The sequence below is a fragment of the Castor canadensis genome, chromosome 12 (assembly GCF_047511655.1).
Source record: "Castor canadensis chromosome 12, mCasCan1.hap1v2, whole genome shotgun sequence".
NCBI classification, from domain to species: domain Eukaryota; kingdom Metazoa; phylum Chordata; class Mammalia; order Rodentia; family Castoridae; genus Castor; species Castor canadensis.
The window spans coordinates 33,939,568-33,952,229 of NC_133397.1; the positions used below are offsets into that span (position 1 = coordinate 33,939,568).

General features: G+C 38.1%; 1 protein-coding gene across 1 annotated transcript in view; it reads right to left on the bottom strand.

Annotated features, from left to right (window-relative positions):
* Thumpd2 (THUMP domain 2 tRNA and snRNA guanosine methyltransferase) overlaps positions 1 to 12,662 on the bottom strand; it is a 48,665-nt gene that overhangs the window by 8,918 nt on the left and 27,085 nt on the right. Inside the window, exons 7-8 of the mRNA XM_020187063.2 lie at positions 8,373 to 8,444; positions 7,589 to 7,703 (exon numbers count right to left, since the gene is read on the bottom strand). Coding sequence (XP_020042652.2) covers positions 7,589 to 7,703; positions 8,373 to 8,444 — 187 coding nt within the window. The remainder of the gene's footprint in view (positions 1 to 7,588; positions 7,704 to 8,372; positions 8,445 to 12,662) is intronic.

The following is a 12,662-nucleotide window of genomic DNA, read 5'->3' on the forward strand; positions in this document are numbered from 1 at the left end:
GCCTCTGTACTTTTTATAAAGTGATTAAGACAATAAATAAACAAGGAGGGAAATCAAATTACCACACAGAAATTTGCTCAACTTTGTTTAGTCCCAAGTCTTTTCTTTTGCCTTAAAGTCCTTTCCCTCACCCAGTACCTACCTATGAATTAGCTGCCCAACATATTTGGGTTTGGTAACATTTGTTTTCTTCTGTTTGTTCTTATTTTTTTCTGCAACTTTCCTATTCTGTATATAATTTCTATTGAATATCTATACCTATTCTATATCCTATTCTATATCTATATTACATTATTTTGCTAAAACGATTTATAAATAATTTTAGAACCTGAAGGAATAAAATTCACATAGGAAGAAGAGACTACTGAAAAAAAGTATTCCAGAACTAAACAGTGTGGCTTTCTAACAAGCATAAAGCAATCTAAGCTTTTGTTGATGGGTGTGGCATGCAGGCTCTGGTATCTAATAGCCTGTGCTTGGCTCCGTTACTCTAGCTTCAGGACTCTGGGAGACTACTGCTTCAGTTTCTTCAGCTGTGGAGCAGAATGGGAGTACCTACCTCAGAAGTTAGTAAATGAGGTGTTATATGGAAAACAGTGCCTGGCACAAAGTAAGCACTCAATGACTGTTAGCTACATGTGGTTATTGCTTACAAGATCCTCTCTGCTATCTACAGGAGATGATAGTCAGGTGGAAACCAAGTGGGCCAGAATCCTTCAAAGAGCTCTGTGGAACCCACAATCTCCGCCCCCATTCCTGCAAAGTCCTTAAAGGCATAGGGAAGGCAACTACTCCCAGGTGGGACCCAACTCTCCTGTCTTCCAGCAGAGGTTCTCAATGTGTTGTCACAGACCAGCAGCATCAACATCACCTGGGAATGATTACTTAGCGTGACTCAGGATCAGATAAAGGGCTATGAAAAACACTGACTGTTGGCCCCACCTAGAGAGATTTTGAGGAAAAAACTCCTAAAACAGTGATCCATAAGATTCAACACATAGTAAAACAGTTTAAATTATTAAATGCTTTCATTGCCTATAAACAGTCTACTTGTAACTATGGAGATAAGATTCTAAAATAGGAATGGCTCAATACAAACAACTAAAAATCATTTCTTTTTTTACATCTCTGCTGGATGATTCAAGGACACGAAAAAAAGTTAGTTTTAAAATACTGGTTGTCTCAACAAAAGAACTGCCCTATTTTTCCTTTCTTCCAGGAGGAAAATAGGTAAAAAATTGCTCGAAACTCAAGACTGTGGTCCCAAGATATTTTCTTCCGATAGAAGTTTAAGGAACTTCAACAAGGACCTTTGAGTGTGGCTCAGGTGGTAGAGCACCTGAGTTCAAAGTCCAGTCGGCTTTGACTTTCTTTGTTCTCCAGTTCTTAACATCTCTAAATGTCTGGGCTTCATTAATTATTTTCCCCCAAAAGAGCTTATTAGTAGAGACATTTGAAAATGTCTCTACTGAAATGTTTTCCCTGGGCATAGTATTTTTGTGCCCCACGCTCTGTCAGTGACAGTGTAAATGGAATCTCAGAACCTCATAAATAGACATATTCTACTGGCAATTGCTCTGTAACTGTTTCTTTCCATTGTGGCCAAAATAAAATTTGGAGGTTATTACATTAGATTATTATCTTCTCTGGCTTAGTTGCTACTGATTGATTTTTTTATGTTTATCATTCTTTTTCTTGTTTCAATTCACAGGAGACTTCAAATCCTTCATTGAAATTTTAATCTGCCATCTCAGAAGTCTATACATAGTCCTAAATATGCAAAATGTACTTTGGCATCTGGGTTGGATCACCATGTAATTTATAGACAAGCTAGGAACATTACTGAGAATGAGAATGCTAGAAATAAAATTACATACTTATGAAATACTTATCCTAAAAATTGGATTATGGCACACTAACAAGTAACATTTACGTACACTAAAATGTTTTTTTTTTTTTTTGCAAAATCACTTAAACTATTATTTTAACATTAAAATAACAAAATGATTGTGGCATATTCAGACACTGACTAGCTTCTAAGATGTACTAGTCTTTAATCCCATGTCATCACTGGTATTTTTCTGAAAAATAAAGTAAACCCTTAAGTTTAGTGCTGTACTGTAGATGCTTGATTCATTTTTCCCAGATGCTGCTACTTTCGGCTAAAGACAGATTTAAAATTTCGACTTTATCCCTTAAATTAAGCACATTCACTCATACCTTGCTTTTTGGGCCCCATGTGCTTTTTGGGAGGTAGATTTTCACAAAATTAAGGGCAGGGAAACACTCAGCAAAGATTTAGACACAACTGATGATAACACAGGACTGACCAAGAGCTTCTCTGCATCAACTGAGTTACGTAATGCATGTGTAGGAATTTAAATGTTTTTACTTTTAAATTTATTTTGATTTTTAAAAGTTTTGTTTTTTGACTGTGTTTGGTGAAAACAGTATAAAAGACCTCTGAATGAGGCAGGCTTATTCTACAGTACTTTAAAAAATATGGACTTTTAGAAAAAGTTTTTCACAAACCTGCCTATGATCTTCAAAGTTTCATTTTCATGTTTGTAAAACCTGTCTTAGACTACAATATCGTGGGGAAACTACTTTGTCTAAAGTGCTAAAGTGAATGTAAGCACTTAGAGCAAATTCTGCGAAGTGGAGGACACCCTCAATTCTCTTTCTTCCATGTGGAAAGTATAAATATTTCAGCCCTTTAAGTCGCAGTCCTTCTGTGCAGAGTACCTTTGACACACAATTCACAACACAAAACTCAAATAAATTGTCTCTATTGTTCTTTTGTTTTACCAGATTTAGATACTGTAAAATCAAGGCCTCAATTTCATTTCATTATATTGTAGAACAAACATATCCAAGTAAAATGAAGAAAGTCATTGGAAGATTCTTCCTATAAGATATCCAAAGTGTATTTACAGAATTTCAGAATAAACCATGTGCATTACTGAGCTCACACTAATTTGTCTTTAGGGACAGATTTCAATGTTTTCCTGTTGCCAACTTTTTTTTTAATAACTGCAAATAATCAAAAAAACTCAAAAACTAAAGTTTTATTACATTCCACTTGTTGAATCCTTTGATTACATATTTCCAACAGATTTTGAACACAATACAACCCGAATTAGGCAACTTGCTTATTCTTTTAAAAGTGTAGCTCGGTGTGGTGCTTCCTACTTGTAATCCCAGCCTTCGTGGGGCAGAGACACTAGGAGCACGAGTTCCAGGTCAGCCTGGGCTACATATGAAGTTTGAAGACAGCCTGGGATCTAACTGAGACCTGTTTCAAAAAAACAATAAAATCAAAAAAGAACAACAGCACCATTGTAGGGCTGTTTTACAAAGTAGCTTCTCAGAAGCTTCAACTTTTGAACCAAGTGATGATGGGCAGAGAGAGAGAAAGCAAGAAAGTGTACTGCCATGCTCAAGCAGTTTTCCATTTGGGCATCTCTACAGTAGCTTGCATTTCAGTTACTCTGTGTATATTTTACTTTCTTCTTTTTTTTTGCGGTGCTGGGGATTGAACCCAGGTTTGCTAGCTAGGTAAGTACTCTACCACTGAGCTCCATTCTGTATATACATACTTAAAAAGTAACCAATATTTGACAATTTAAGTTCCTATCTGAATTGCCTGAATGTTGCAACCTGCTTGGACTACTTATGACTTACATGGTTACATGGTTACTATGTTAAATTCCAGGCATGTTTCTGGTCCATAGGTTTTAATAGGATAACAATTTTTAACATGCTATGGTCCACCAAATTAATACATAAGCAGAGACACATGCAATACTGAAGTAAATTTACAGTAGCATTCTCAAAGATGTTTTATCTTCCATAGGAAAAAAATCTAAATTTGCCAGAGTTGGGAGGGGCTGGAATTGACTTAATTGATTTCCTTTCTGAAGCCTCTGAAGATACCGACAAAACTGGCACTATTTAGCTGTCTGCAAAGGTCTTCTAATAAAGCCCACATAGCAATAACCAAAGTTTCATTTTGCTTATGTGTGCAAGAAGACTTGGAATTGAATATGAGCAGAATTAATTTAGAAGAATAGCCGCTTAATTTAAATGAAAGGTCATGCTTCACAGAGTGCCATTTAAATGCATTTTCTTCAGCTGCATGTGATAGTTAGGTTTGGGTCAAGTATTCTTTCCTTAAAATAGCAGCTAAGTTTTGAAGTAAATACTAGATGTTTTTATAAGTAGATTTATTTTTATTTGGTTTGGTAATATTACCTTGGTTCTCACGGTGCATGGTGAATGTAAAACAGACATTTTGCTCAAGTTATGGGTTCATTATTAGCATTCTTGAGAAATGAAAATTCAGTCCTTACTTTTTCAGCACTATTAGAAACTTATTTGCTGTGGAAAGAGTTTACGATAGAAGTGTTACCAAACAATAAAATGATAGCGTACATCCAATAAATGATGCCATAGATAAAGTCTCTGTAGCAGAAGAATGCAAATGTGCTTCTCTTGCTCAAATCTGTATATTACAGCTTGCATCTTATACTAAGAATGTAATTGTATCTGTAGATTTAAAAAAGCCTACCAGTGATAAATTGTTATTTACCAAGATAACTTATAACATAATACTCATTTTATCCCATATTTTCATGATGATTAAAACTCAGGAATAAATGCATATAATTTCTGCATGTTAAATGGTTATGTGTTTTTTGTACTAGTAGAGGGTTATAAAACAAATACCAAAAGTAGAAAAATACAAGGAGAATGATTTTATAGAACATAAATCATGATGAGAATATTGCTAACTTTCTAGTCATATCAATGCTTGTAGAGGTCTTTAATTCATGCTGTGTGTTAAGACACTGTACTCTATGTTGTGAAACAGATCCTCACCAAAGCCTCATGAAGCAGGATAGCAAACCTAGAATTTATAGTTGATCTGCTGGACTCTAAAATACATACTCTCTAATTACTACAGTTAAAAAGGCACAGGAGCCTCAAATCTGCCAGTGTTGAAAAGGGACTCATGATTATCCGTTTTCTAAATTGTATTTATGATTAGAGCTCTTGAATTGAAAACCAAATTAATGAAGAGAATAAATACTGTAGCTAGGATGTCCCCCTCTGAAGTGGAGCTATGCAACAAAGGACTAATATTAAAGATTTAATATTGGCTCGGTAAGTGTGATATAAGTAACTACCCTAGACTGAAATTTAACATCAAAAGGCTGTGATGATGAGACAGCTTAAGATACAGGTTTTAGTCTTTCCCCCAGAAAGTTATCCTCAAAATGAACTGAAGAAAAATCTACAAATGACACAATATGAAAAACATTTTATCTCAGTAGCAAAGAAAGGTAAATTTGTCAAGTTTTAAAAATTGTAATAAAAATGACATCATGATCAACAGAGGCTTAGGAGACATGCGTACTAACCACTGCTACCAGTCTGGTGTGACCTGTCACAGTTCTGTTCTCCTCCCCTCTACCATTCCGTTTCTAAGAAGTGCAGCTCCTCACCTCAGGAGGGCCCCCCCCCATCCATTCTTAGGGCCTCAAGAACTGGAAATGAGCATTTTCCTCTCCCCTGCGTCACAGTGCTCCTTTTTATTTGGTCATTCTCTTTAGCATATAAACGTGTACTAAAAAACTCTTTGACTTCTAGCTTCAAAAAAGATCTCTGTTTGAGTACCAATATCCTTTCTTTTGGTTACTATTTCCTTTTGGTTCTGTAGCCCTTACCAGTAAAGTGCTCAGAAGAATGATCTAAACTAGCTACTTTGGGGCTGGGGATGTAGCTCAGTGGTAGAGTACTTGCTTAGCATACACAAGGCCCTGGGTTCAATTCTTAGCAATGCAAAAAAAAAGTAAATTAAAAAAACAACTAGTTGTCTAAATTATTTTCCTCCATTCATTCAACATAGTGCAGTCAGGTGTTTGCTGTGCTGCTCCATGGAAACACCCTTGACTTCTGCCATCACCAGGCCTCAGTTTACCTCACCAATTGGCAGCAGGTTGCATAGCTGGTCACTCTCTTTTCCCTGGATTCTCTCCCCAGACTCGAGACTTGTATGTTGATATCTTCTTCACTTGGTGTCTATTAATCTTGTAAAATTGAAAAGATTCAAAAGTCTAACTTTTTCTCCCTTCCATTTTCCCTGTCTCAATAAATGACAATCTCATCTTCTAGTTGCTTATGCCAGAAAGCTGAGTCTTTTTTTTTCTCACATTCCACACCCAATTCAACAACAAATCCTGTTGGCTCTACCTAGAAAGATATATGCCTGATCTCTTCTCAACACCACCATGAATTCCACTGTGTCCCAAGCCACACCTGGATTGCTGCCTATAATCTCCTGACTACTCAATTTCCATCCTTCCTGCACTGTGGTCTACTCTTCCAAGGAGGTAGAGATTCTCTCAAAAATTAACCTGGTGCCATTGAAGATTCCTTTTGTTTTAAATACAGTGGAATGTTTTCATTTGTTTTTAAAGTGAAACTTTATTATGGAAAGTGTCTCCAAAATGGAAACAGATGAAAGGGAAGCCGGCAGTGTGGAAACTCAGCATTCCCTCCCTAACAGAAGCTGTGGGGGTGGCAAAAGGTTCCAAAACACCTGCTCTGGAACAACTTATAAAGCAATTCAAGTTTTCTTAGAGGCCTTACAGAAAGCACTCTTAAAGAAATCAGTGCTCATGAAAGCTTGACTTCAGTCTAATCATCCCTCAGTTTTCTCTAGAAATACGTCTTTTGCAAAAGTTTTTTTAAAAGCCTTGGCAAAAAGACTAAGAAGGTAGTCATTGGCTGCAAGCAACTATGAGGTCTCCATCAGCAATGGGTTGTTAGGGCTGCTTCACTGTGCTTTCACACAAGTTACTCTAGTAATGTCTCCTGTTGACACTCACCTTTGCTACTCTTCCCCTATAATAAAAACTTTCAAACAGAGTTTTGGTCTTCCTGATTACAGGCTTGATTCCTGTTCACCACCAAGAAAGATAATACAATTTTCTTAGCTGGGAATTAAATGTGCTAATATTTTTTGAAGAGAGAAGTGTATTAAGGAAACAGCAAAGAATCAAGGATTGTGAGTCTAAGTACCATGGATGTTAGGGAGTTACGATTTTGATTAGACTCTGCAGACTTGGTTTCCTAGTCATGTTTGTCACTGCTGCTTCTCCATAAGCAAACAGGAGGGCAATGGTTTCCTTTACCTCACAGGGTGACCACCTGTCTCTGTTTGCCCCAGACCTTCAATGTGAGGCAAGAAGGTTAGATGATTCAGAATATTTCAAATAGTTTATCTGAATGAAATCTGAATAAGTTTTAACATTATTATACTGTTCTCTTTATTTTATGCCTGTATTATGTGATCCATGGTTATGAAATAAGAAATAATTCAGATGCAACACACATATCTTAACAAGGTATGCTTTTACTTAAATGCTTATGGAAACTATATAAATGCTGCTTCCCAATCATGAATCTTTTGAAAAATAAAAAGTTAAAATATTGGAAGTAAACTGAGTATTAGCCCCAAGGATATATTACAATCAACCTTCACATACAGAAAGTTCTTTGTGCTTTTATTTTAGTACCTTACCTATGATGGAGACTTTAAGCAACTCAATTTTATCCCTAAGGCCTGCAGCTTCCAGATTGTCACAGGCACCAAGCAGCTGTAGGTCATTGACATCGGCGCCCAGATAATAGGCATCCTGTGGGGACAAACCCATTCTCTTAAGTAAAACTGCTAGGTAGCTTAGTAGTTAAGAAAATCTACTTGCATTTTCCTAAGTGGTGAAAGTGAAATCGACAGGGTTTTTTTGAGTCAGGGTTTCACTATATGTCCCAGCATGGCCTCAAACTTGTGATCTTCCTGCCTTCCCCTCCTGGGTACTGGGATCACAGGTGTGAGCCACCATGCCTGGCTCTAACAGATTTTTAAATTCAACTTAAAACAAATTTGGAGCATTCTTTCAAAATATTCTTTTCAAAATATTTAATAGCAAAATTGAAAAGTTTTTGTTAAAATTTTTAAATCTATTAATATTTTATAGTTACAAATATCTTCAGAATTAGGAAATTAGTATAATCTAGGTCAAAATCCTGTCACATTTTCCTAAATTTTCATAGCATTTAAAGAAATAATATAGCTGGAAGAGTGGCTCAAGTGGTAGAGTGCCTGCCTAGCAAGTGTGGGCCTGAGTTCAAATCCCAGTACCTCCCCCAAAAAGAAACAACATAGTAATTTAATTAACCCTTCATAATCTACATTAACTACTCATGTAATTAAAAGTAATAATCCCCAAATAGAACATGTACTTATAAATAATTAGTGACTACATAGCTTCACTGCTTGGTTTACACCAAAGTTCACAACTTACTGGCCATTCTTTAGCAGCTTCCAGAAGTATTGTTCCAAGTCCACACATTGGATCTAAAACAAAGGCACCAGCCTATAGACAGAAATATGAATTTGGTATTATTAAGTCTGCCATAAAAGTCTCTACTAGAAAAGAAATCTAAACCTGAAGGAGTCCATATTTTAAGAGTAAAGATTCTTTCCAGCCTTACTAAGCTGCAATGTGCTTGCCATCTATAAAGATTAGGAGGGAGGCCACTGTGGCTCAAGCACAGTGAGCAAGAGGGAAAAGGTAGTGGTACACTGGAGAGGTAGGCAGGGGATGCCATCTTGGTGGGGGGAGTACTGCATGTACCCCCAAATCTTAGGAGTCTAATATAACATGTAGCTCAGGGTAACAGTAGGGCATCTGAGGCTCATCACTCAGGTTGATGAAGTAGTCACCATCCAGAGTGTCACCATCACTCTGGATGGCAGAGGGAGGGAAAGTGAGAAATTGTGCACTGCTCTAAAAGGTGGCTCACATCACTTCCCCGGCATTTAACTGACTAAAGCACATTAGTGACACAGAGTTTCAAGGTTCCAGGAAAGTATGATACTACCAGTGCTTGTGAGGAGAAGAGTAATTTGGAGAAAAAACTCCCACTCGGGGGATCACATCATGTCAGATCTAGGTACCGGTTCTATTTTAAAGGATGGGCAACTACAGGAGGATCTGAGTACCTCACATTTCTCAGGGATTATGCTGGCTGCTATGTCCAGCACAGACCACAGAGGAGTAGAGTGTGAATAAGGAGGCTGAGGGAGTCTAGGCAGGAGAGGATGGGGGCTTGAATTAAGAGTGGTAATAGGGCAAGTGGTTGGATTCTGGATATATTTTTTAAAGTCCAGTACCCAAAAGAAAGATTGGGTGTGGAATATTAAAGACAACAGTCTGGAGTGACTAAGGTTTTTTTTGCCTGAGTAATGGGAAGAAGAGTTGTTTGTTATTGAGATGGGAAAAACAGTGCAGAGGAGGCAAGAGTATAACTTGCCTTGACATGTTAATTTTGAGACACCTCTTAGATCTCCAAGTGACTGTCGAACAAGTTTTTGGGTATATGAATCTAGAGTTTGAGGACTGAAGGTTCTGGCTCCAGATATAAATTTGGGAACAGTTGGTGTGTTTATAAGTAGTATTTAAAATATCAGAACTGGATGAGATCATCTAGGAAGCAAGGGAAGCTAAAACAGGAAGCCTATGGATTATTGGGCCCTGGAAGATGAAAGGCCAGTCATGGACTCTGAGCAGCAGCACAGGTGGATGGAGGAGGAGAGCCTAGAGTGGTGATTCTGAAACAAAGTGAAAAAACTGTGTCAAGGAGAATGATTGCAGTGTCAAAATGCTCGTAAGAAAGAAGAGCAGATTCAGTGGAACATCCGTAACAAAGGCCTGACGGAAGAGGGTGCCTAGGAGAACAGGAAGACAGGAAGCAGAGACAGCAAATACAGACAACTATTTTTAAGGCTTTGTGATAAAAGGAAGCAGAGTGTGTGGCAGCTGGAGGAACATGTGGGTTTAGGAAAGGGTTTTTATTTCTTCTTGTTTCAAGATATTCCAGCAGGTACACATGCTGATGCCAATGGCTCAGTAGAGAGAAAAGGTCCTAGGGCACAAGAGGAGGTAGAGTCCAGTACCCAAGTATGGGAGTGGAACAGAGAAGCCGCTATCATGACAGGAAGGCAGAATGTGTGCGCACGGATTCTGTATGTTGGTAGATATGAGAAATGCTAAAGTTCTCTTCTGAGTTCAATATTTAAGTCATATAAGAGGCAGAGATTAAAAGTGTGTGCACAGAAGTGACTACAATGATAGAACATAAAAGCCAAGGTGGGAAGGAAGGATGAGGACGGGTGGATGGGTGCAGGTCAAATGACTGGCACTCCCTGGAGAAAAGTGCTAGGGAACTAGAAAAATCAAACAGGAAGGAGAAGGTGGGTAAGAGACAGCACCTCATAATGTTGCCTAGGCTGGTCTTTTAACTCCGAGGCTCAAGTGATCCCCCTGCTTCGGCCTCCTCAGTAGCTGAGACTATAGGTGTATATCACTGCACCTATCTGAAAATTGGATTCTGGAAACTGAGAAGTCTGGAAGTAATACCTTTCTGGGGATGATGTGGTGTAGGATGTGACTAGGGAAGATCATTAGAGGGAGGGAAACCAAAAACCTAAGAGGCAGGTTACTGACTGGCTATGGAGACTATAAAGAATTGTGATAGGAATAATGGCGGCTACCCTAACCAGAATGATACAGAGAGAGATCAGTACTTGACTGGTATTATCTGATGTCATGTGCTTCAAAGGGCACTGAGAGGTTCTGGGCAAAAGGGAGGAATCAATCATCTAGAAGGGGCAATGAGAAGCAAGCAGGAAACCTACCACACCTTCAGGCCCAGAGGAGTGTGGTAGAAAACACATCCATCACGTGGTATGTCACAGAGGAAGCAGTGTCCTCAGTGCATAGCCACATGAGTCAGAGCTAGAAGGCACCTAATGGAAAGAAGCAGTGTTCTTCAGGAGAGAGAAACGCCTCCCTGGCATGATGTTCTAAGGAGAATGCAACATGGAGTTCCTGTGAAAAGGTAGTAAGTAGCAAAAGGAATAATGATGTAAATGGCAATTTTGTTTAAGATTAATACATTTAGTAAATTAATTTGTTTAAAATTAATTTTTATTAAGATTTTAAAATGTGCCAAACACTGTGTTCTTCCTTCCCTAAGGTCCATGCTCCATGAGCATGTCTGACCTTAGACATCTTTAAATATTTTTGTTCTACCTCCTAGTCATGGCATCTGCAGATCCAGAATAGTTCTCTTAAGAGAACTTAAGATTTGTAGAACTTGATTTTCCTTACTTGTTATGGCATGTAGGAAGGAGAAATGCTTCTGGGAAATGCATGCTGTCACCATTTTACAATTCAATGTTCAGTGCACCAGCCTACCCAAGGTTGAGCTGTGTATGGTACCAAGTTCCAAAGGTGGCACTGGATCAAGCTGATACAGGGATACCTTCCATTGAGCGTCATCACTCCCTCCCTCCACAAGGACTCTGCAGTGCTACTCACATGCTTTCACAGACACTTCTGACTTTTGGTAAATGCAAGGCAAGCTGAAAGTATTGAAAAAGTTTATCAAGCATCACCGTTGGGTATTTTTGATCATTTAACTTTGATTTTTCTGAAAAATATGTTTATATCAAAGCAAAGATGTCATTTCAAATTTGAGGGTGCTTATATAAATTTATTTTTAAATGTAAACTTGAAATTAGTTAGCAGTTTGGAAAAGAATAATTGATAATCATACATCTTTCCTTAGACCAGAAAAATGTGGGATAAAGATTTAAATCAAGTAAAGAAAAGCATGGGTTCTGGGTATGTGGTAATCTGAAAGTAACTCCCCCTCTCCTTCCAATTCAAAGCTATTTATTTCAGTTAGCCAAGTAATGCTCAGACTTGATGCAGCTGGCATGAAGAAGCCCTGGGCTCTGTTGGAGCCCCAGAAGGAACCAGTGTTGTGAGCCTTGCTGTGGGTTGAACCAGTGATTAGAGAACAGTGCTGGAGCCCAAGGGACACACAGAGGAACTAGGGTAGAGCTTGGTCTTCAGAGGTCTGTGTTCCTGAGGTAGAACCAGTAAATAGAGACCTTTCATGCAGGTGTCCTGGCAGGGCTGGCAAGTGTTCCTTACGCTGCTGAGTGAGCTCAAGGGTGGCTTTTACCATTTATAGATTTCTAGTCATTCAAAAAACTTTAATAACCATACTTTAGCCCTACTGAGACAACAAAGAAAAATAATGGCACATCTAAGGGGGAAATGGCCCCTCCCTAATGAAACGGCTATTAACCACTAGAGGCAGCAAGTAAAGACTTGAATCAAGGCAGTAAGAGTTTTTACAGATACTCAGTTGTGACAACTTTCTGAAGCTAAAAAAAAAATCCCTGAACTGCGATTTTAAACTAAAAATATCAATAAATGAATTAAAGTAGAATACATCTGTTATTCTTATTAAAACTTGGAAGAAAATGTTAAAAAATAACTCAAAATGCAGAGACAAAATTTCGAGAAGGAAACCATGTGAGAAAGGAGAAAGTTGGAGGATATAGCCAGGAGCTTCAGTGTTCATAACAGGATTCCAGAAGTACAAAAACAAGAGTTTAAAGTTAAATCTGCTAAATAGCTCAGGCAATAATAATTAAATAAACCATGAAAGAAAGAGCTCCTGAGCTACAAAACACATGATGGAGAAAAGACAGCCTTTTCAACACATGGTGAGGG